The sequence below is a fragment of the Pygocentrus nattereri genome, chromosome 3 (assembly GCF_015220715.1).
Source record: "Pygocentrus nattereri isolate fPygNat1 chromosome 3, fPygNat1.pri, whole genome shotgun sequence".
NCBI lineage: Eukaryota > Metazoa > Chordata > Actinopteri > Characiformes > Serrasalmidae > Pygocentrus > Pygocentrus nattereri.
In genome coordinates, this window is record NC_051213.1 from 19,210,026 (window position 1) to 19,235,413 (window position 25,388).

General features: G+C 39.8%; 2 protein-coding genes across 7 annotated transcripts in view; one reads left to right on the forward strand and one right to left on the reverse strand.

The window, feature by feature from the left end:
- ctnnb1 (catenin (cadherin-associated protein), beta 1) overlaps nucleotides 1-4,290 on the forward strand; it is a 30,242-nt gene extending 25,952 nt beyond the window's left edge. For 5 of the 6 annotated variants that reach the window (XM_017700422.2, XM_037536917.1, XM_017700420.2 and 2 more), the window contains 8 exons: nucleotides 322-660; nucleotides 1,035-1,193; nucleotides 1,314-1,433; nucleotides 1,626-1,776; nucleotides 2,332-2,453; nucleotides 2,756-2,816; nucleotides 3,042-3,266; nucleotides 3,495-4,290. In XM_017700422.2, the coding sequence (XP_017555911.1) occupies nucleotides 322-660; nucleotides 1,035-1,193; nucleotides 1,314-1,433; nucleotides 1,626-1,776; nucleotides 2,332-2,453; nucleotides 2,756-2,816; nucleotides 3,042-3,250 (1,161 nt within the window). In that variant the 3' untranslated portion in view covers nucleotides 3,251-3,266; nucleotides 3,495-4,290. The remainder of the gene's footprint in view (nucleotides 1-321; nucleotides 661-1,034; nucleotides 1,194-1,313; nucleotides 1,434-1,625; nucleotides 1,777-2,331; nucleotides 2,454-2,755; nucleotides 2,817-3,041; nucleotides 3,267-3,494) is intronic. The other variant, XM_017700424.2, reaches the window with a different exon arrangement.
- Nucleotides 4,291-5,198: 908 nt separating this feature from the next.
- ulk4 (unc-51 like kinase 4) overlaps nucleotides 5,199-25,388 on the reverse strand; it is a 117,540-nt gene continuing 97,350 nt past the window's right edge. The window contains exons 35-37 of the mRNA XM_017700417.2: nucleotides 23,336-23,521; nucleotides 6,223-6,308; nucleotides 5,199-5,426 (exon numbers count right to left, since the gene is read on the reverse strand). Coding sequence (XP_017555906.1) covers nucleotides 5,342-5,426; nucleotides 6,223-6,308; nucleotides 23,336-23,521 — 357 coding nt within the window. The 3' untranslated portion in view covers nucleotides 5,199-5,341. The remainder of the gene's footprint in view (nucleotides 5,427-6,222; nucleotides 6,309-23,335; nucleotides 23,522-25,388) is intronic.

Here is a 25,388-nt window from a genome sequence, read left to right on the forward strand (position 1 = left end):
CCATGAAAAGACAAAGCATGAACAAATGCTACATCAGATTGTAATGCCACAAGCATACTTTACTTACCCATTGGCATGGTGGCAGAATGTTGTGGAGTAATTGTCTTATCTTGTGATTGTTGTGGTAGGATTAAACCTTGTGCAGCATTTCTAAAAATGTCAGAGCTTTTTTGACATTTTGATTGTGATTTGAGCAGTCCGTTTTTTTTTTTTTTGTTTTTTTTTTTAAATAATGTTTTTTTTTTTTTTTTTTTTTTAAATTATTTTTCTTGGTTTAGCTTCCAGTCGGTAACATTTTTTTGGCTTATTTGTCCCCTATAGGAAGGCATGGAGGGCTTGCTGGGAACACTGGTTCAGCTTCTTGGTTCTGATGACATCAATGTAGTTACCTGTGCTGCTGGCATCCTGTCCAACCTTACCTGCAACAATTATAAGAACAAGATGATGGTATGCCAAGTGGGCGGCATCGAGGCACTGGTGCGCACAGTCCTGCGTGCTGGTGACAGAGAGGACATTACTGAGCCAGCTATTTGTGCTCTTCGCCACCTCACCTCTAGACATCAGGATGCAGAGATGGCCCAGAATGCAGTGCGGCTGCATTATGGTCTGCCAGTGGTGGTCAAACTTCTCCATCCCCCTTCACATTGGCCTCTTATAAAGGTAAGCCTTGAGCAATACAAATGTCTTCTAAATGGTCTCTTTATGAGGGTTTCATCATAAGTGGTTTTACCTAGTCAGCATCTAAATCATAGGTGCAATAATGATGTCATAAACTGTCTTTTGCTTAGTCTTGATCTGTGGTTTTAGGCAGCAGCAGGGTGTAAATATTCTTTGAAATGTATCAAGTAATGAATACAGTTCAGTGGTGCGGCTATGTAGTTTTGCTTTTGGCTTTTTCTTGGCATGTTAAAACTTGTCTTGATTAGTCTTTGGGTCTTGAGGTGTAAGGTTTGGGTCTGTAGCTGCTCTTTGAACATTTGCTTTTCTGTTAAGAGCTAGTGTCTTGATTGGTTTAAAACCATTGTCTGTCTCAGGCTACGGTTGGTTTGATTCGCAATCTGGCACTTTGCCCTGCCAACCACGCACCTCTTAGGGAACAGGGTGCCATCCCTCGATTGGTCCAGCTGCTTGTCAGAGCCCACCAAGACACCCAAAGACGCACCTCCATGGGAGGTACACAGCAACAGTTTGTGGTAAGTTTTGCTTCACTATTCAGTAGTAAATGGTGCTGTTTCAAGGGTGCTAGATCTTGCCAGTGTGATGTGGTTTTTATTTATTTATTTATTTTGTTCACCACCTGGTTTGTCTTGCAGGAGGGAGTCCGTATGGAAGAGATTGTAGAGGGCTGCACAGGAGCACTGCACATTCTTGCTAGAGACATTCATAACAGGATTGTCATCAGAGGACTCAACACTATTCCACTCTTTGTTCAGGTTAGTCTAGCCTCATTCTAACCAGTTGCCACACCACCACATTTGCCAGACTTACCTACCAATAAGCATGTTTTGTTTTAATGGTTCAACCAAGCAATGTGTAGGTTTGATATTTACTTAAGCTAATTTCTTCCAGCCTACCATCTGCAGCAGTGACCCTGAAACATTTCCTTTTGCATTCTCTATCACTAGCTGCTATACTCTCCCATTGAGAACATCCAACGTGTAGCTGCAGGTGTCTTGTGTGAATTAGCCCAGGACAAGGAGGCGGCTGAGGCTATTGAGGCAGAGGGTGCCACTGCTCCCCTCACAGAGCTGCTTCACTCCAGAAATGAGGGTGTTGGTGAGTTGATTTTAATTTTTTTAATATTAATATAAAATTGCTTATTTATGCAGGTAAACTTTAAGTAAAACCAGATCTTTCAGTGCTTTAAGGAACATGCATTTTAATTTTGCAGAGTGGTAAACTGTCTGGTGCTAGTTGCCAACTGACGTCACTTTTTTACTTGTTGAATTGACCGGCCACAAATGTTGTGGATCTGACATCTCTACTGGTCAGACTCCTCATTAGATTGCTGTGCTGTAAAGTTGAGTTTTAGTTGTAGTGTTAGATTTTATCATGTTAAAGCAGGGACAGCATTATAAAATTCCTTACTCTGTTCCTTTGTTTTAAAATATGGCACTAGTTGGTTAAAATATAAATTAATTAAATCATGCATAGTAGCAGCAGCAAGTGATACTGTTGCTGTGAGGTGTGTTCAAAAAGGGTACTGTAGTGAACAGGGACAATATATTATCCATATATTTTTAGTGAACTTTTCCCTACCTAAATGTCCTCAGAGGCTAGGTTGGGTGAGCTGTGTCTGGCTGTACTGATGGTGCTATCTCTCCCCCACAGCCACATATGCTGCAGCAGTGCTGTTCCGCATGTCGGAGGATAAACCCCAGGACTACAAGAAGAGGCTGTCTGTGGAGCTTACCAGCTCTCTGTTCAGGACTGAGCCCATGACCTGGAACGAGGTAGAGCAGCTCATCCCAGCTAAACCCTGCCCAATCCCCATACAAGATTATTACCATAAAATGAATCCTGGGTCAAAGCCCTACGCTAGATTGCTATAGGTTCTGATGGGCACATTGAGCTTGGCAAGGTAGATTTATGATGACTTTTACCAATAATTCTGAAATGCTCACATCAGTTGTTTAAGTGATTTAGTCCAGTGTTATTTGAAAAGCTTTGTACAGTTGATTTGTTACCCATCATAATGAGTGTTTAAGCACACATTTAGAGATGAGCTTATTTTGTATTCCTCCTCCCACCTTAGACTGGAGACTTGGGTCTGGATATTGGTGCTCAGGGAGAACCTCTTGGCTACAGGCAGGATGGTGAGTTTACAGCCATTTTCTTAACCAGTGCTAGGCACGCTCTTACTCACAGCATTGAGTGTGGCAGCTTGTACCTGCTTAACATGGACTTAAACATGTATTGTACAGCAGTGCATCCCTTTCACAAGCTGTGGCAGAAAATGAAAAACTGAAGGTCTGCTTCCTCTAACGTACGTGTGCGCTCCTCCTTCCTCCACTCCCTTTCCACAACCCCCTTGTCCACAGACCCCAGCTACCGCTCCTACCACTCTGCAGGGTATGGGCAAGATGCCATGGGTATGGACCCCATGATGGAGCATGATATGGGTGGACACCACCCTGGACCAGACTACCCTGTGGATGGCCTGCCTGACCTTGGTCACACCCAGGACTTGATTGATGGGCTGCCCCCAGGCGACAGTAATCAGCTGGCTTGGTTTGATACTGATCTGTAAATAAATTACTTTTTAGGTGAGGCACTAATGCACTCAGATATGCTCTCAGTATGAATGGCAGAGATTGTGTTTTTGAACAGTGTTTAAGAACTGTGCGTGTGTGGTGAAGTTCAAAGGCTGGTGTAACGCATGCTGGTAGCAGAACTAATCTGTTGTGCATTTTGAATGTGTGAGTGAAGTTATGATAATTCTGTTTGTGTGGCTTCTGACTCTTAATGCAATCACTTCCTTTGTCTCTCCACAGCTGTATTGTCTGATCTGAATGAACCTACATTGTGATTTGGCCTGTAGAGTTGCTGAGCGGTCTCAAGAGAGTGGGCTAGTTTCTCTGGAAGTGCCTGACACACTAATACAAGCTGAGTTTCCTATGGGAACACGAGCAAGTAAAACTTTTTGTTCTGGTCCTCATTGGTCAGAGTTTTAACTGCAAAGGAGTTTCGGTTGGGTGGGTGACTCAAAGAAAGCTCAAGAAGTGGATCATGAGATGGAATTTTCAACCATAGCCTTGCCTGTAATTTTTATTACATTTTTATTTTTTCTTTTTGTTTGTTTTCTTTCTTTTTTTTTTTAAAGATTCTTAAGTCTAATGGTACTTATCTAGCTTGCTTTGATACTCGTCTTTTATTTTGCAGTAATTTGTATTCTTTTCAAATCTGTGTTTAAATTATAGTGGTAATGCTCCATCAATTAAGATTTTATCAAGTTTATGGTGTAGAACACTAATCAGTTGAATTGTATTCTGATCAAGTGTAACATTGTGTAGCTTTTGTATAAAACCAAGAATGGGAGAAATGGTCCAAATATCGGCTTTCTTGCTTTAATATGATCACTGTTTCCAGTGTCACAAATGTTCCAAAGGGTCTGCAATCAGAGGGGGCCAGTTTTTTGTATTTTTTTTTTTCCCTTTTCTTTTTCCTTTTTTTTTTTTTGATGGTAGCTATAGAAGGTTTTGAAAAGAACCCCTAATTATTGTAGCCTGCTGTGTTTATTGGAGACATGGTTATGACATGGCTAAACAATAAAATAATGGACAAACTTCATGTCTGTCTCTGTTTCAGGGTATCCATGCAGTCTCAGTACTGAAGACAGGGTTTTAATTCACTAACACCAAAGGCATTTTTGGTCAGTGCATTTGATAATAATTGCTGCACTTGACAGCATGAAGCACAGTCTGGAATGGTTACTTGTAGTATTCAGTTTACAAAAAAGGTTAGTATATTTAAAGTCTCCATTAAGTTCCAGGTACATGATTTACTTTTGACCCATTTAATTTGTATTAAAGCTTTAGGACACATTTGGTATTATGTGCCCTTAACCCCAGGATGATTAAAAAAAAATTGTTCAGTTATTAACAACTTCAGTAATTCAGTAGCTACTAATTAAATGAATATGTAAAGTTGTGTAGTTTTGGAGATATGATTTAAAATTCTTGGCTCTAAACGAGCACCAACAGTAACTTGAATATATTTTTTGAATTCCTTTTTATACCATGGTGTGTAAAACAAGTTTTGCTCAGTCTGAGGCATGTACTCGAGATTTTTCTCAGACTTCTTTAAAGGGAATAGTTCTGTTTAGAACAATTTCATGCTTAAATGGTTTTGTGTTAACATTCGATAGCTTGATTTAAAAAAAAAAAAAAAAAAATGCTTGTTGGTGTTCAATAGAACCACGTACAGTGTTCTCCATCAATCTTGAACATTTCCACCATGCAAAGTGCCATTTAAGCATGAAATAGTTCTATTTAGAACCATTTGCTTTACCAAAGAGTGTAGAATGTTGACGGGCAGTGGAAGGTTTGATATTAAGACTGATCTGTGAGCCAAGATGTTCTGAGAATACTGCTGTAAATATTTGTGTGCACTCTGAAGAGCGTGGAGCTTAAACTGCAATAACCAGAGTGTACTGAAAAACATATCTAATCTGTGTAGTTATGCCTTGGACAAACACATTAATAGAACCATTTTTTTAATAATGAACAGTGAAATGGACTGCTGTTTTTACATGCTGTGCAGTACAGATACAACTTTGTGCCTAAAGTTTACAGCTTAAACATACAAAATAATGTACAGAACACAGTGGAGCACTGCTGGTTCAGTGGATTCCACTTCCATCTCGGTATCCAATCCCTTCCAGAATCTCAACAGCTAGCAACCCCATTGTGGTATCTGGGTGGTACCTGGGAAAGAGACAATAGTGAGCAAAGACTAAACACCTAAACAGGCATTAGCATTATTTCATTATTTTAGTATTTATTATTCAGCTAAAAGGATGGCAAACAAATGCAGGTTTGGTATAAAATGCCACAAATATTTTAAGTAGCTCCTCAGACTTGCACCAACTTATTGATTAAAAAGATGTTTTATGTGGAGCAAAATTCTGCATGAATACTATTAGCTGAAATTTAAAACGGTTGTTTACTCATGAATATGCTAATTGGAACACAGTGCCAAGTACCGACCTGCTTGAAAAAGATAACGGCTTTGTCCATATGTATTATTGATGCTCTCCCCAAATTAATTAATTTTTTCTTTTGGTGCATAAAGTTTATCTGCCCACAAAATTAAGTCTTAACTGGGCAACACTAGTTCAGCTACTTGTTAATTCGGTAGTGTTTTTTTTTTTTTGTTTAGTTTTTCCTGCAGCACAGGTTACCACCACTTTGCCAAAAATGCAGTAATGTCAAAGCTTTGCTTCCAAAGCATGGCTGTGCAACTTCAAAGGGATGCCTTCTCATTTTAGTAGAGGAAAAGGAGGGGGGTCGAAGGGGGCCATGAGCAGCCCAACAATAGGCCTGTATCAATCTCTGGGAGAGGCAACAGCTCAAGGAAGCTCTCATCACACTGCTGTGCCTTGGCCTCTGACAAAATGGATCAAAGCACAGGGTGGCAGTGAGAAACTAAAGCAGGGGCCTAAGAGGGGGCTGAGGGCTGCCATGGAGGCTGAAAAGAGCTTGGCTTTTTGGGATAAGTCACCTGGTATTTTGGGCCAGGCTCCGGAGCACGTGCACCAAGCTCTGACCTTCTTCTGAATCCCAGCAAGATGTGTCTACAGCACCCATCTGTGTGGGAAGAGAAACAAAAGCTTCTGTTGGATAGGGAAAAAAAAAACCTGGTTCATAAAAAGATAATGTTTACAATTTCACATTTTCATTATGAACCCTGTGCAAAATGCTGATGTAGAATGCTTGCATAGCTGCTAATCTGACACATGACTGACAGCTGGTCAGAGAAAAAAAAAAACACGTTTAATAATTAAGGGTATAAAACTGCTTATATCTGAAGGTGGCAATTCAGCTGTGTCAACTGTAAATACAATGTTGATTACACTTATGTAATTATAAGTATTAATAACAATTGTGCTATTTTTTGGCCTGTGTATATAGCCCCCTTTTTTGTATTTTTCTAAATCATACCAAAGTAATGGAATCAAATCATATAGAAACTGGAGATTTCATGATGCACGGAGTTGTCTTGTAAAGAATCAATCAAGTTGGCGTGGAGTCACATACATCACTGATTATACCTAATATCAGCGTGAGAAGATTTGTCTTCACAAGACACCTCAGTGGAAGAGCATCCTCTCATCATCTTTATCTCTGAGAGGAGTGTATTTATATACTCATGTATAGAACTGTCAGCTGTCAGACAGAATAGGGCACAAAGCTGAGCTACCATACACAAAATGTACAAGGATGAAGTTTGTGAAAAGAGAACATGCTTAGCAGAGGATGATCAGTTCTTCAGTATTCAGTGACTGGCATAGCAGGTATGTAAATAACTAACTGAGCATTAACAAAACTGTAATAACAAAATCTAAATGTGAGCTCAAAAAGACAAACAGATTAAGATGACACACTAACAAAAATGCCTACCCGTGTTTGAGACAATATAGCAATACATGAAAGCATGAGAAACTTTAGTTTAAAATATTTTATGAATAGTTCTTGTTCTTTTTCTGTGAGAAGTTTTGGAGTAATTACTGGGGCATAAGAGCTTATAAGATTGCAGAGGCACTTTATGGCAATCTCTGGTCAACCCCCCAGACTGCCATTCCATTGTCTGCCCGCCTGCATCACGAAGCGCCTGTTACTAGGCAACGGTGTTATGTACCTGGGGAGATGATCAGTTTCGACTTCCTGTCCTCAATACCACTCCTGACATCCCTTCTTTTCTAATACAGTATACAACCCTTTGTGGATTTGCTTATTTCTGGATGTGGCCGCACTACATACAACACAGCTGTACTCAACATTATTTCCATTTGGAAAACCGTTCTCTTTCATGCGTGCAGCACATGCCACATTTTCAAACCAACCATAAAGCTAGACCTGATTTCAAAACTGTGGTAGTGGCAGTATGACCCTGCACACTGTCATAACACTAAGAAAACCAATGTGCACTTATAAATCACAGTAATATTGTGAATTATAATAAACCAATGCATAACATTCATTTAAACATCAGGAACCTCACAGTAAAATCCATGGAATTGCTGCTTATTGAGTTTTTCCTTACAGTTTCGCCATTACTTTATTTGAAGAAATCAAAACGTGTATATATTCACAATACTGTAATGTAGATTGATTATTAGAACATAATGTCTATATTAAAAAAAAAAAAACCCAACAACTATATATAGCAAACTTGTTCAGAATACAGTGCAGTCGAAAAGATTAGTTTCTACTCCTGAGCTCTAGAAGCTGTTAGTACGAAAGGCATGAAGCTGCTAAAAATAGGAGGTAGAACAGAGGTGTTAAACACAGCTTTACAATACCTGACAGGCTCTCAGCCCTTCAGTGAGGCTCACTGTGTTTACAATACAGCAGCCCTAACGACTGACCTGGGAGAGTCAGGCAACAAGGCAACGTGAGAAGAAAAGCTGAGCTGCGGATTGCTTTTGATTGTACGGATGGAGACCCAATAGAGTGGAAGGCACAGAGAGAAGGCAAGGGTACTGTACTGGCAGCATGTAATCACAGGGAGATGGAACTGAAGTGAATGTGTAGTGTTTGTTATCATGCTTGCTGGACCCTGAGCCTTCTTACTGTTCAGAGGGAGAAAGAGATAATCAGTGGAGAAAAACACTGCAAAAAACTAAACTACAAAAATACCCTGTCCCAGTGCCCTTTTCCTCACACAAACGAGGCCTGGAACACATTTAATATGCAAGTTCAGCTTCCCTGTTTCCTCACTTCAAAGGCTAACATGGTAAAGTACATTCTTGTACTTGAAATGACCAACTTAACACACCAATTAGCATTTTACCATTAGATTCTCAGATACTGTCTTAGAGCTGCTGTTTTACTGGCCCATATATCTCAAGCACACAACCCACAATAATATGACAACAATGCTGAAAAAGAAGAGGATGGACAAGTGGACTTGAGCCCAGTCCATTCATGTCTAGAGATACATACACGGTAGGGCTACACTATATACCAATCTTTAATCTTTATTGCAGCATCAGTCTTTGCAATAATGATGTCGCAAAAGTGTACAATATGCAAATGCCTGATTTTTGACTGAAATAAGCCTCAATTGCTGAATGTTTTATTATGTGCTGGGAGCATCCTGACCAAAGCCATACTGTGTTTAGATGAATGCATTTACAAAATCCAACATGTAAATAAAGTAAAGTAATCTTGGTTACAAGACATAATTCAAGCTAAATCTTAACCACATCACATCAATTGTTTACAAACATGTTTTCAGTATACTGGAAGGTTATTGCAACGGCAGTATGTACCAACATTGTAATATGGTATATTGTTTAGCACTAACCAGAATACTGAGCCACTGCTTTGATTCACCCTTTCAACGCACCCTTTCCCTTTACTACAGTGATCATTAGTGCCATTTTGCAATGTGAAATATTCCAATGTGATATTTTCCCCAACATCATTCAGCCCTAACACATAGCTATGAATACCATATACTCACATTCTGAATATCTACTCCCTCATAGCAGAGTTGATAAAGGCTGATTATAAGAAGACAAATGCAGTACCCCAGATATGATAGTTAAGTGATTAAGACAGACCACTGAAGTGAGATGGACGCCTACTTCAAAAACAGATTTTCTTATACACACAGAAATGTGTGTATAAGGAAGGAGTTTTACATACAGAACAGTGCAAGTCTGAGACTGCCATATATATCTAACAGATAATTGCTCAAAAGCCTCCAACAGGAAGTATAATATACAATCAGTATTTAAGCATTTCATTTGTGTTTTTATTTTTCTCAGTCATACTGCCAATTTAAATCTTCCATCCTTCCAATTTAAAACCAACCAGTTACAGCTGTGTCCTCCCAACAAAAGCTGTTTCCAAAGGACTCACTGACATTGTTATCCTTCAAAGAGACACTAACATTCACACAAGCAACTACCAAAACACACTTTAGCCATCCTGCAAACTTTTCTTATATGCATCTAAAAAGATCAAAGAAAATATGTGAAAAATAAACAGGAATTCAAGAAAGTATTGCAAGATAGAGAAAATGGGCTCAAAACAACCATGCTAGACCTGGTAGAGCACCAAAACTCTCCTCATCAGATAAACAGGCCTTAAAGTTTTCCAACATTTGGGAGAAAATCAAGATCCACTCATCCATCAGATCTGGTAAAAATCCACAGGTGTTTCTGTCCATCCATCTACTGTGAGATGACAGCTCAATACTATTAGTCTGAAAGGATGTGTAGCTGTTAAGAAGCCATTACTGAGAAAAGAAAATACAAAAAAATCTGAAAATTTGCACATTATCACCAAAAATGTTAGGTCTAAGGAAGTCTAAGGAAGGATGGTCTCTAACTTGTGTAGTACTGTATATTCAAGTTCTCTGTCAGCCAGTGAAAGTCTCCCAAAAGTATAGTAGCTGCATTCAGTTCTTTCCTGTATGCTTCATGCCAAACTATGTTTGCCTCTGCATTAACATTCAATGTTGAACAGAATTTGGTTAGTTAGTCTTTAGTAAAGAAAAGCCTCACTTGATTTTGTTAGTGGGAATTTCCTTAATAAAGGGTACGATACTTTGCTGAAGTCCTACAGAAAGTAGATGGAAGCATTATCTTAGTACTTCTGAAAAGTCATTTCATAAGTACATGAGGAAGCTGCCATTGACATCTGAGCCTGATCACTTTAAAGAAAGTGATTTAGGCTCTTACAACCCACCATACCACCCCTTTGTAATTCCCTCTCTGGTTTTTTCACTTCACCTCATCCTCATCAGCATGGAGCGCTACAGATGAGTACAAATGATCAAGTCTCTTAGGGAGTCCGAACATTCAATTATGAGACTCTCTTTTCTCTGGCCATTGGTGACCTCAGCTCTAATAATGTACTGAAAAAGTGTCCAGTGATTTCTCATACAGCTTTGAGACTAAATGAATTTGAAGCAAGAGTAGTCACCGTAAGATATGACTTCATGCAGCACATAATTACCGCTGAGCTCCAACTAGAGAATGTTAGCTGCAATGCTTTGATTTGACTGAAATAACAGAAACTGATGAAAGCCTTTTCTGTCAATTCAAAGGGAAATCCCAGTAAACAGTACCTAATATGAGGTACAGCAGAGGTAGCCCACAATGTGGGAAATCGTGTATTGTTGAAGCTAGTTTCATCTGCTCTGACATGAGGTTTCATGACATTTAATTAACTTGCTGACATTTATGTTGCTGTTTACAAAAAACAGAATGGCATGGAAACAAACAACTTCATTCTGGAGCACCCAACAGGTGCACAAACACTGGGCTTTGCAGTAATTGGGAAAGCTGTATTTTAGCAGCCCACAGAACTCCTCAAAAAAGTCCTTCAGAGGTTGAACTTGAGTGCTTGAAAAAGTATTCTAGCCTAAAAGTAAATGTCTTGGCTGAGTCCATTCGTCTTTATAACAAGTTTAGCTAAGTTTCCATGCTCTTGGTAGAAAATCATTCAAAAATGGTCACAATGGTAAATGTGCAATGCTAAAACCCTTTGGGAATCATGGAGGAACTAATAGAAGAGTACTGGTCTATGGTCTGCTCTTAAGAACACCACATACTGTCTCACCATTTAAAAATAAAACCACAGGGCTTAGTCACAGCATGCTGCTCCCATCCTAAATGAAGGTTTTGTTGCGGCCTGGACTTGAAATCGAACCCACTCCCTCCGTTCGCTTTGAACTGCTGTTTGAAAATAGCTTCAACACGTGCTGGATCTATTTCTGATATTACGAGGCAATTAGTGAGCTCTTTGATGGCTTGATAAAAACGGGCATGCATAGATTTTACAGCGCAGCAATTAATGAATACTAATTAAAAGGGCTTTGTTGATGGCTGGGTTGAGAGGAAGATGAGTGAGTCTGGTTTTCCATTGCTTAATTGAAACCCTTTGTCACTTGCCCACTCGCGTGTGGATAAGTGCTCTGTGTCAGTTAGGAAAAGGGAAGAAAATATAAATTGATTTGCATGATTTGCATAAATGTAATGCCGATTTCATAGTTGGTGATAGTGGCTGGATCTATACACCCCAATGAACCACCTCTCAGAAGTCCAATAAACTCACTCAAAATTCCATCCGTTTGTCTAATCCCAATTAAATGTGCTTTTTCTTCAGAAACCAACTTACCAGACACAAGACTTCTAACATATGCATTTTAAAGACAAGAGTATGTCAGAAAATGTCGATTCATGTGTACTGTGCAGTGTAGATGTGTCCAGGTGTTGTTAGATAATGAAAAAATTTCTTACTATTTGAGGCAGGACAACAGATGATTGTCTGTACACTGGAGAAGCTTAAGAGAAGAGGGTGCTAGGTTGTATACACATATCATCAAGGGAGCTCAGAGCTGTTACATCAGTGCAGTACAGCTGTCAATGTTGATAAGAAAATTGCCCACAAATATATTTCAACTCATTTATTATATGCAAACTAATCTGGGAATACTATTGCAAACTGTCAAGTTAGGGTCAAATGTGAATGAGAGTACATCCTTCATCTATCTAAGTTTAAAATGAGAAGATAATCTAGCTAGCCACCAAGCATGTACAGAAGCAAAATAATTAATTATGCAATTGAACAGCTAAAGAAAGAAAACAAATATATTTATTCAGAAACTATTTCAGTAACTGGCAGAAACACAATCTCAACAGTTGCAGTTGTGCTGTGTAGAAATTGCAATAGCTGACTAAGCTAAGGAATGATATCAAATCATGGTTTGATATGAACCCAAGTGAACTAATGACAGTAAACTCTCTCTGTTTGAGAAATTCATATATGAACACTACTGTCACCTGAGAACACAGCTAACATGGGAAAAACAAAAGTAACTGGTGAGGGAAAAAAGAGTAATAATACAATCTATACTTGTTTTAGATGTAAACAGCTCCACAAACTAATTTGTTAAATCTGCATCAGTCTTAGTTCGGAAGTAATAGCCCTCATCTAAGAGGGTGTCAGCAATCACAGATTTGAGCTGAAACAACTTCTCTCCTCTCCTAACAAGTAGGACTGATGTGAGTTTGATGGTGCATTTAGTCCAGATGATACTATCGCCTTCAAATTGGGGCCTACTCCTACCTGAGCCAGCATTTAGTGGTAATTTTCTTCCATGAAGAGCTCAAGGATTTAGTGCCAGAATATGAGTGGGTGTGCTGTTTCTGAGTGCAGATAAGCAGTTGGGCTGAACACTAATGCAGATATGTGGAGATAGCATTGTTTTCCCCCCTAACACAATGCAGAGCAGATCAGGCTGATGGGATGGAGGGGAGATAAGACTGGAGAGATGTGGGAAGAAGAGTGTTGTATTAGCTCTGCTCTTGAGGCAAAAAAGCAACAGTGCTGAGATAGATGTGCTAAAATCCATCATGTACAAGGTCAGAGTGGGAAGCAAGCAGAAATAACAGCACAGCTGATGAATATTTCAATTATGCAAGTTTGACAAAGTTCAGATTTTTTCGCAGATTCTAATTCAAGTTCAGATTCAAAGTTATATGGACATTCACCATAGCAATTTTGCCTTACACTCTAGTACTTTTCAGTTGCTATAGTTATGAACTATAACCAATGGTTAGATTACCAAATTAAAATGTTTCCCCCCAGACTATTTACAATGTTAAACAGCCCATATCCTACATCCCTATCCTTTGAACTGCATTTTGTTTCCCTCTCTGTGCTCTACTTTTTAGATTTATGTGGCTTCATGTACCTAAGACAATACATAATTCATTTTAAAGTGACCATTTTCTAACCTTGGGGGGGGCAGTCATGGGCTGGAGGATAGGGAACCAGCCCTGTGACCGGAAGGCTACTGGTTCGATCCCCTTTGCTGACACTCCATGCCTGAAGTGCCCTTGAGCAAGACACCTAACACCCAATTGCTCCCCGGGCACCGTGGATAGAGCTGCCCACTGCTCCGGGCAAGTGTGCTCACTGGCCCCTAGTGTGTGTGTTCACTAGCGTGCATGTATGTGGGTGTTTCACTGCACGGATGGGTTAAACGCAGAGGTCTAATTTCACAGTGTGCAAACACAGTGACAAATGGTTGTAAATTCTATTCTATTCTACCTCTCTTTATCTCTTAGAATTAAACAGGCTGTTTTTATACTGCCTATAAGACATGTAAACAATCTCTCTTCTAATTTGTTACATTGTATTGCACCCCATTAAAAAAAACAGTACAGACTGAAACACTCCTTATAATTTCATTGTGAATAGGTGGAACTAAACTGCTGTAGGCTGAATAAAATGTTTTTGCTTTTCATGACATCACAGAAACTGAATTCTAAACAGGCTGTTTCTGCAACTTAGTTTCCATATATGGACTGTATAGACTGGGAAGTGAACATTACATTTTGAAAGTGTCAGTTTTTGCACACTACACCAAAAATGTAATTTTTTTTTCATTTTTGGAGCACCCCACTTTAAGCATCAAAACATCTAACTTCAGAGAAAAAATGTTGAGAAGCTTGGTTACATAAGCGTTGTATATAATTACATCTAGTCTATGAGATCAAAACACTGGCTTACATCATTTGGTTTTAACCAGTGAAGACGGAAGACGGAAGTGGCTTTGGCCCTGAAATCTCTTTGGTTGCCATGACATGCCATTAGTCTCATGATGGCTTGTTTTTCTGACAGCTTTTACTTTATCTTACCACTAACACATACCACAAGCAAAACCCATGATGTTTAAGTGTCATAGGCACTTAATATGGCCACAGATAATCACACCTAACTAACACAACAGCTGCAAAGTCAATTGTCCTAATATTATTGGAGGTCTAAAATGTGTGAGTACGAACAAATGTGCTATTATTTCTCAACCTTTCCTTTAAAGAAGGGCAAGGTATTGAAATTCAATATCTTTACTGTAATGACCAAATTACTTCAACACTACAGAGCTTCAAAAAAGTCCATGTGAATCAGTACCAAATTTCATACCCAAGTAGTCAATGTTCTCAGCATCAGTGAGCCAATAAGCCTGCTTGTTCCAAAACCTAGACTGCTGATTGGCTGTCTAAATTGCATTTCTATTTGCATCTTATTAACTTCGACCCTTATTGGTTTTTCTGCAAGACACTCTGAGTAGTAAATGTACCTACTTCCAGCATCTCACACTCACATCTGGGTTAAGGCACATACACTTTTGGTCTGTAATCTAAAGGAAGGTATTAAATATTGGTATTGACATACGTGTCTAAACAGCTCAGGGCAAAGTGGCTACAATGATACTTTTCTTCAGGCCAATCAAGGCAAAGTAACTCAACAGAATCTCATACAAACTCAATCAGAAATTCACCCCACATCATCTCAGTCCCCATTTATGGCCAGCAGCATAGTGCTCAACCATGTAGACTCATCTTTCAAAAACAAGCTCCTATCTCCTGTCAGTGGAACAGTGTGCAAATCCATGGTTGTGAGCCCCGTCTGCTGGCCCAGGGCACCGTACCTGGGTCAATACTCTTTCATGCAGCAGCTGGGAGGAGGGCCACTGTTGCTGCTGTCGTGCTGTGAGGGGGTGCAATCTGTAGGGGTGGCCAGAGCCGAGCTAATGAGCACAGCTCTCAATCCCAAGAGTGAGAGCACATAGCATGTGTGTGCGTGAGTGTGTGTGTCTGCGGGAACCGCTGTCCTGCTCCTACCTCTGCATTATTCATACACTCAATACAGGCAGCCACTCGCCCCTGTCCTGGGAGCACTATATATGTGTGTGCATGCGTATCTCACCATAAGTGTGTATGTCTCTCTCTCCTTCAATCACTTTTTCACTTGTTTCGCCCTCGCTGTGACTGTCTCTCCCTCTTCTCTCTTGTTAGAGCTCACATGACAGTTACAGGGTTGATTGAGATTGTACAGCGAAAGCAACAACTATATCCTTATTACCTGGGTGAGACAGCTACAGTATACGAGAACAGCGGACAAGGATATTATGAGCACTATATATATTTTAATTTACAGATATAGGAAAAAAATGAAAGGAGAAGAATGGTGTTATCATATATGAACACCGCATGACTGTATGCTATTTGTATATTTTACCCAAGTGCTGTTAACATATTTACATGAGAGTAGGAAGTTGTAGGACTTTGATCAATAACAAACAGAATAGGAAAATACTTGTCAAGCATTCTCCAGATAAATGTAGAAAATTACTATCACCTGACAGAAATCAACTCACTGTCTATGTATTACTCTAAGACTGGTAGTCTAGCTATGCTGCGATCATGTAAATAGCATATCACGGTCCAACTAAGGCCTAAGTAGTTCTAAGCATAGAGTGATTAAAACTTAGTCCAGGCTGATATTCGCTAGACTATTTGAGACAGATTTAGACAAGTAAATCCTTAAATAAATGCTTTAGACAAGTAAAATAAATAAACCCATTTGGTGCATCATCTAGGGAATTTTCACTTAATAAGGTAAAGACTATACTGGCCAGCATATAGAAATGTTTTTTTTTATGTACTAGTGTTGTCTACAACGGTTCAGTTTCTCAGACTATCTAAGAACTTACTTGGGCCAATGTAACATAGTTACTGATCCCATATCTGGACATGAAGTGTAGTTAGTAACATGGGCAGTATTATCAACCGTATCAACAGTATTACCAATCCTTAAAATGGGGTTTAAGCTCTATTCAAGCTGCACTGATTTTAAATGTTAATTTAAGTGATTACCAACAGTTACAGTTTTCACAAGTCTAATAATAATTCTGACAAGTAGTGAATGATCTGGAATTCCCTGAACTTGCTCCCTCAGATAAATAGCAGTCCTGCTCTTAATAAAACCCACTAATGAACATGGCCACATGCTGCAATGTTATTATTACTGAATGTCAGTGAATAACTTATCACAAACATGTACATCCAAGTCAATGATGTTCCAAGCTGAGCTTTCTGTGTTAATTTGAGGTAATATTGTTCCTGCATGATACAGCCTGTCAAGTTCCACCCCATATACATTTGTCCAGTGTCAATGCGAAGGAGACGTTTATGTGATTACGGGTTAATAATTTTTATTTTACACAGTCAGACGTTTCTATGGATTTTTTTTTTTTTTTTTTTTGGTTTGGATAGGGTTAGAGAGAGAGAGAGAGATAGAGAGAGAGAGAGAGAGAGAGAGAGAGAGAGATAGAGAGAAAGACAGACAGACAGACAGAGAGACAGACAGAGAGAGAGAGAGAGAGAGAGAGACAGAGAGCGAGACAGAGAGAGAGCACAAGAGTGAGAGAGAGAGAGATTTGACAGGCTGATTCATCTGTAGTAGATGGCACAGCAGGCAAGAGCAGAGACATAGTCTGACCTGGTCTCATCTCATTCTATTAGTGTTAAAGTGGGTGAGTCTCAGTTTAACCATGACAGGGACAAGGCACACATATACACTTACATATACAAAACACACCCCATCTGTTGTAGAAAGAGTCTTTTCCATATCATTATTATCCTCAGTATTCAGTCCACCAAGACTCCATGGCTTACAAAGGCAAGTTCATTTTCACAAACCAAAAAATTACCCCTCACATGACTTGAGCTGAGAAAATGATTAAGTATCTGCCACCAAGTGTACTAGATCAATAGAGTAGTGCCAGTCAATCTCTTGCCTTGTTAAACATGTGCATCATCCAGTGTGGACAGTCGCACACATGAGCGTGATCTACACACCTACAGACAGACACATCCCACTACTACCAGTTCTCATTCTCAACAAATTCCAAATCAATACTTACTCAGCCACTGTGTGAAATACAGAGCTTGACAGACAGCCAGAGCTATTGTTATCCTGTTCAGCTAATGGATTTAGTGCGCATGCACACGCACACGCACACACACACACACACACACACACACCCCCCAAACAACATTCAGAACTAACAAATTAATTACTCCTGTGCCAACCTTGATAGCTGCGCAATAACTACAGCTAGACGATAAGAAATAAAAGGTAGCAGTGCTAAATGACAGGAGTATTGTGATACTGCTCAGGAGAGTCTAATGAGGCCAATTAGAACCCTCAATGGTGAGTAGAACTGCAGTGGTAGTTTGAGGAGACGGAAGCAGTGCTGTATGATCAGATAACCAAAAGAAAAAGGCAAGAGGATTAAAATGCAGATATACAATCAGTCTAAACAACACAGTGCAGGTGAGTTGGAGGGGTGATGTCAAAGCTCATTTCTATTAAGGATGTGGAGAAACAGACAGGGAAACAGGATAACATCAGCAATGATGATGGTAAACAATCCATTTTGACACTTTTCAGGTACCACAAAGATAACAAAATTACTTATGTCTAGTTTATGATTCTCAATGTTTTAGCATTTTAGTGTTTGCATTTGCCTTGCTTCTTAATAAGAGATGGAAAGTCTACAGCTGTCCCATTACTGTAAACTGTCACAGCAATAGCATAGTAATATATCACGGTAGCAACAATAGCTTCACAGACTCATAGAACAATCCTGTATTTGCACAAACATGACCTGTCAGAACAGGCATATTTAATTCTGATGTCTAGTATGTGGTATTCAGCTGTCAGTGTTTGTGTTTTTGTCCCTAAAATAGTACCAATGCATTTCCGTGCTTCTTAATAAGAGAAGAAACCTCTACAGCTAACCCATTATTGTAAAATGTCACAGCAAGAGCACATTAATATTCCAGGGTAGATTCACAGAACAATCCTATACCTGCACAAATGTGATCCCTCAGACAAGCATATACATTTCAATTCCCTTTCAGAGCATGAATATGCGTGCACACTCACGCGCACACACACACACACACACACACACACACTCATTAGAGGGGCACAAGGAGGAGATGGCAGTAGAGGGCCTCAGATCAGTCTTCTCAGGAAGAGCATTGGGAGACGTTGGCCTTTAAATTGTTAACATCGTTTGATTGAACGTGAGGAGAACACCCTGTGTGATGAGATATTAGCCCAGGGCTCCTGCTCAAATATTAAAGTCAGTGCCATGCTACAAGGTCTGCAGCTGCATATACACAGATACAAAAAGTATTAACTGTACTATGGAGTACAATTGGCACCTCTGATTTTTCAAATTTAAACCAAGAAGATATTTTTGACAGTAGGTTGTTAAGAGCAATATATTTGAGCCAGAACGATGCTGATCTAATGAACAAGTAGCACACATACAGTGGGGCAAAAAAGTATTTAGTCAGCCACTGATTGTGCAAGTTCTCCTACTTAGAAAGATGAGAGAGGTCTGTAATTTTCATCATAGGTACACTTCAACTATGAGAGACAAAATGAGCGGAAAAAAAATCCAGGAAATCACATTGTAGGATTTTTAAAGAATTTATTTGTAAATTATGGTGGAAAATAAGTATTTGGTCACCCACAAACAAGCAAGATTTCTGGCTCTCACAGACCTGTAACTTCTTCTTTAAGAAGCTCCTCTGTCCTCCACTCATTACCTGTATTAATGGCACCTGTTTGACCTTGCTATCTGTATAAAAGTCACCTGTCCACAGCCTATAACAGTCAGACTCCAAAATCAACCATGGCCAAGACCAAAGAGCTGTCGAAGGACACCAGGAAGAAAATTGTAGACCTGCACCAGGCTGGGAAGAGTGACTCTACAATAGGCAAGCCAATTGGTGTGAATAAATCAACTGTGGGAGCAATTGTAAGAAAATGGAAGACATACAAGACCATACCAGACCATGGAAGACATAATCTCCCTCGATCTGGGGCCCCACGCAAGATCTCATCCCGTGGGGTCAAAATGATCATGAGAACGGTGAACAAAAATCCCAGAACTACACGGAGGGACCTGATGAATGACCTGCAGAGAGCTGGGACCAAAGTAACAAAGGCTACCATCAGTAACACACTACGCCGAGAGGGACTCAAATCCTGCAGTGCCAGGCATGTCCCCCTGCTTAAGCCAGTACATGTCCAGGCCTGTCTGAAGTTTGCCAGAGAGCATGGATGATCCAGAAGAGGAATGGGAGAATATCATGTGGTCAGATGAAACCAAAATAGAACTTTTTGGTAAAAACTCAACTTGTTGTGTTTGGTTTGCTTTGGGGCTGTTTTTCTGCAAAGGGGACAGGACGACTGATCTGTGTTAAGGGAAGAATGAATGGGGCCATTTATCATGAGATTTTAAGCCAAAACCTCCTTCGATCAGTGTGAGCATTGAAGATAGAACATGGCTGGGTCTTCTAGCATGACAATGATCCCAAATACACCCCTCGGGCAACGAAGGAGTGGCTCCGTAAGAAGCATTTCAAGGTCCTGGAATGGCCTAGCCAGTCTCCAGACCTCAAATCCGTAGAAAATTTGTGGAGGGAGTTGAAAGTCTGTGTTGCCCAGCGACAGCCCCAAAACATCACTGCTCTAGAGGAGATCTGCATGTAGGAATGGGCCAAAATACCAGCTACAGTGTGTGCAAACCTGGTGAAGACTTACAGGAAATGTTTGACTTCTGTCATTGCCAACAAAGGTTATGTTACAAAGTATTGAGTTGAACTTTTGTTATTGACCAAATACTTATTTTCCACCATAATTTACAAATAAATTCTTTAAAAATCCTACAATGTTAATAATGTTAATAATGCTTCACTACAGGAATGATACATTCACTTCTTCTGTTTGATTGGAGCGCAGTCAGTAGCACCACATCACTCAGCAATGCAATATCAGTTCTTGAAGTCCACTTGATATTTTTGGCAGTTGTATGGCACTGTTTGCATAGCTTAGTATACACAATGTGCGGTTTGTTACACATCCTAATTTTTGTTTTGTAATAACGTATGCTTTTTTTTTTGCCAGGACAATCCAAAAGCAGTGCGATCAAAATTTCACTTAAGAAATGATCTACTACGTTCCAGGATCTATAGATTTTGTAATGGCTCGTTTAAACTGAAGATGTCATTAAGTGTTAGATGGGCAGAAGCTAACAAACACCCTCTCCACATTGATGCTAGTGGTAACTATCAAATGGAATGCATCATAGGAGATACATTCACACTTTGGTGATGACCCCTCATGTCATTTAAATAAACCACTAGAGGGGTTGACACAGTAAAATTGTCTGCATTGTCTGCAGTAAAATGGAGCAGCCTGTAGAAGCTTTATTGCATGTTGGAGCTTTCTGTGTGCCACCTTCTCATTCAGAGCATGATTCTGATCAGTAATCATTTATTATTGATTTGTTTAAATAGAGTAATGACAACGTGTGACCAATTACTGCACTAATCACAATGTCTCATTATCTAAAATACACCTCTCGATTCAATCCCTTGACTCTAACACATTCACTGTAATTTCTGGTACAATCCAACCTGAATAGAATTTTTCTGCTCATCATCATCATCATCATCAAACAAGTCATTGTATTTGCATCACTTTTAACTTGGTGTCTCATTTTTTTCCAGTGAAAATCTAAAAAGCCCATTTTATCCTTTTATACCATGAATTCAGGAGGTGCTGACTTCTTGACTGGAGAAGGTTATTTATAACAAAGGTCTCAAAAAAAGCTTCATTTAACTTGGGTCTCTTTTTGTTGAATATGTAAAGAATATAACCTTAAACTAATCTGCAACCACATATAGGTACCATAGTATGGCATATACACCTTCCTTTCCTCTCTCCCTACATGTTCCATTCTTTGCTATAAGTATTCTGTATATATACATTGGCCTTAAAAGGTTTAAACTCACAGACTGAAAAAGGAAGGTTAAAAGAATGCCAAGTGTGAAAACAAACTTTCAGATTTAACAGAAAGAACAAAAGTTAATAAGGTCTAAAGCAGCTTATGATAAGCATATTGGAGGTATTATTAGTGGCTAAGATAAAAAAGAATAAATTTGTCTTGGGAATTACATGGAGCGAGGGTTCATAGGAAGTCCACTTATGCTGTTTACTAAGTGATCACGCATTATGTTATTGGTTAATGTAAAATGATATTTAAAGTTTTTTTTTGCCTCACAGACTTGCTTAGTTTACAATTGTTCATGTGTTTTCTGGTCTGGTCAGCAACTTTTGCCATTATATTACAAGCAGAATTCTCTGGAAACCCTAAAAATAAAAACTTTTATTATTTACATTTTTAATTATTCAGAAATTTGGAATAAATTACTGAACTGATTCACCTAGCTGTTGTCCAGGTCTCAATGTATCCACAGTGTTTTAAGCAAGACAGAATGTGTAAGCTATGTGTCAGTCTGAGGAGAGACTGGTCTCACTGAACTCTGTAAGAGACCACAGCTCATCTCTAAATACCTGCAGTGCTTGAGCAAAGATGAAGTCATCAGAAACATGACTCAGTCTTCTCCCTTGGCAAAGAGGGCACAACATTTTCACCTCTCACACAAATGTACACACATACAAACGAAAACACACCCACACACCATATTTTTGCAGACAGGTAAGCTCTTCAATACTGTTTCCCCACAGAGCTCCTAATCCAGACATTGCACTTCAGGGCACACATTCATACATGCTCCAAATTAAAGAGAACATGTTGTTTCTACGTGCCCCTGGGAGTTTCAGAACTCACTAACATTGTGTTACTAAGATTGTTTCAGATGCAGTGACATATTACCCAGTCACAAGAATATTTCAATCATATGTCAACAGACAGCATTATATATGATAACATTAATCACAATTGCAAGCTTACCATCAATTACTGCAAAAAACACGAACAGAAAAACATGATCCACAATATCCTGTTCCCTAAAATAAAAATAAGCAAACTGGCTGCAATAATCAATGATATGCCAGAATAAATGCAAGTATGATGAGCGTAAACAGCCTTGTGTTTGTTATTTTCTCAGCAGTTATTGGCTGTTTTTGTCCTTGCTGATTTTGGTCTGCACCCCTGTGTGTGTATATCTGAATGGGTGTGTAAGAGTATCTGCACAGATGTGTGAAAGTGGGAAGAAAACACACTCAAGCCTGGAGTTTTGGATCATCTCTTCCTCCTGCAGGGCAGAGCCCAATCTAACTCTCTTCCAAACTAGCACACTGCATAAACAGCTCAATTCATCACCCCCTACTGCACAACTTATTCATGACTGAAGAGAACCTTCTGTTTGCTAGGCACACAGGGCAGACATTTTGGTTTCATCAGATATAAGAGTAATTTGAAGAGTCAGTTATTTCTTTAGAGGCAAGATTTTTTTATCCCCAATTTCTAATTAGACTGATTAGTACGGTATTCATGAATGATGATGCCATGTGCATGTAGCAGTTTAATCCAGCACATTTCAGCCTCTGAAGGCTCTAGAATCTTTTGAGTTTAGTTCTAGTCCAGAAACATCACAGAACAGATTATCAGCATAGTACAAGCCTGTCTCTCATTGGAAATATCTGTAGTGCTTAACTTTATCATTTAAGCATTACTATGTTACAGTATCATTTCACTAATTACTAAGGTCTGAACACTCAAGGTTCTAGGGCTGTAAAATATGGCCTGTGTCATTCTTAACATTCTAAGTCAGTAGGAAAGAATGTTAGATCAGCTCAAACTAACTTACACTGTCTTGTCTTCTTCATGTGTCAACTTATGAAAAAATGTTGCAAATACTGTCATATTACAATCCATATAACTCAGACTGGGAAATCAACATATAAATGCTCACCAGTCGTTTAAGTACACGGAGCAGCAATCTCTGCTGTCTTGGCTCAGGGTGTAACTGCAGTGTGTGTGCAAGGCTGAGCAGATCTTCAGGGTTCAGATGGTCAGCTCCATCCCCTCCATACAGCTGAGCCAGCAGAGACACACATTGACTGGCCTCCTCATACACCTCTCCATCACCACAGGGCAGCTAGGGAGAAAGAGAGAGATAAATCTCAGTTATCTGAACAGTACTAAATGGTTGCTATAACCCTGCTTCAGTGCGTAAAACACTTCAAACTCCAAACAAGAGTTAGAAGGCAAAAAAACTAACCTAAAACACATTGACTCTGGCTACAGCATTTTGTATTCCCTCCATGTACACAACGAGGTAAATCTGCAATACTGTATCACACAACATCCAAGATGAAATATACACCTACTATCAGAACAGCCCAACTTAAACACGCTGTTATGGCTTTTCCAGTGCACAAGGGAAATAAAGAAAATTATTCTTATGACACTGTATGTCAATGTAACATCCACTCTCACCAGACAATTTCAATTGACCTTCAACTGAATCAGAACTACCAAAGTTCCAGTTTGACGCAATGGGCTCCAGTTTAGACTCAAACGGAGTGTTCATTAATAGCAGTAGTATTCTGCTAAAATACTGAAAAGCAGCATTCATATTATAAAGCCAGTATACTGTTAAGGAACAGACAAACTGAAGCATACTGTTATATGATGCCTATTCCATCTAAGTGACATGTAGTGTACTTGTTTTTGACCTAATATATAATACTGTGGCCTCTGAGACAACAAACCTTCATTTGACTTAATCCTGACCCAGCCTTCACTGGAGGAATGACATAAAAAGAGGGGGTGGTAGAGGCAGTGCTTTGCTGATACAGACATTAGTCCTTAAACAGGTATAATTGGGGGAGTGCGCCGCTGATCCTCAGAGACAGACACATTCATAGTTATGAGGCAAACATGTCCATCAGGGGAGCGGTTTAGGGGCACAGAGCGAGCCTTCTGAAAACAGCACTTGTCAACGCCCCTGCAGCCCAGCAGAGAGAGTGAGTCTTGGGGCCATGGGGATTTTCTCTCCCACTCTGCCTTTCCCCTCAAAGCCTGTGGAGTGAGCTCTGGGATTCCAGCCTCTTTTTCAGCGCTGATCCGTTGCTGCCCCCTTCCATAGAAGTCTAATCCCATGAGGCCATGGGGCAAGGGCCAGCCGCGCCTAATCCCGCCTCTCTTTGTGATGCCGCCGGCCACTCCAGAATGGGAGGAATGCTTAAGGCCTAAACAATGGCCCCCAAAGAGAACCGCCTCTCTCTGGCCTGGCGGCTTGACGAGGGGCGGAGAGGAGGGAGAGCCGCGGGCTGAAAGGCCTTTGGTGTCTGTGCACGGGTTCGCTGGCCCAGTATTGTTCACATGCCAGCACAGAGTCAGCACAGAACAAGAGTTAACACCTGCTTAGCCAGGCTCATAAAACCACCTTGTTTACTTAGCACGGCTAGTGGATGCACCAGGGAAATAGGGCAGAGGAGCCTAATGGGAGTGGGTGGCTGAAAAGCAGGCAGGAATCAGAGAGATTAGGGTGTGCTAATGCCACTGTGTGTGCTGAAAAGGCTGATTGCAGAAGAAAAAGAGGAAGAGGAGAGCAGAGGCCTACGGGGACGTGTAGCACTGCTGCCCTCTTATGACCTCTACATGTGATTTATGACAGGCAACACACACTCTTCATACTACTCTGCCCTCTGTCTCAGAGACATTTAAACACATATACTGTTTATGGTCATAATATAAACCCTGAAATTATAACCCCATTCACGCTTTTTTTATACCATTTAATACTTCCTCACAATAATGGCTGAATTGTGCAGTGTCATCCATCATTTTACACTTTAACCTCAAAATTACCAAGCTTATTACATTCTAAGGCTTACTGTTTATTAACTTCATGAAAATACAAGGCAAATAGGTCAAATTATTCTCAAGGAGTGATACATGGAACTCTGGTCCTGCTGGCATCTCCTGGCCACTTAGGGGCTTAACATGAATAAACTTAT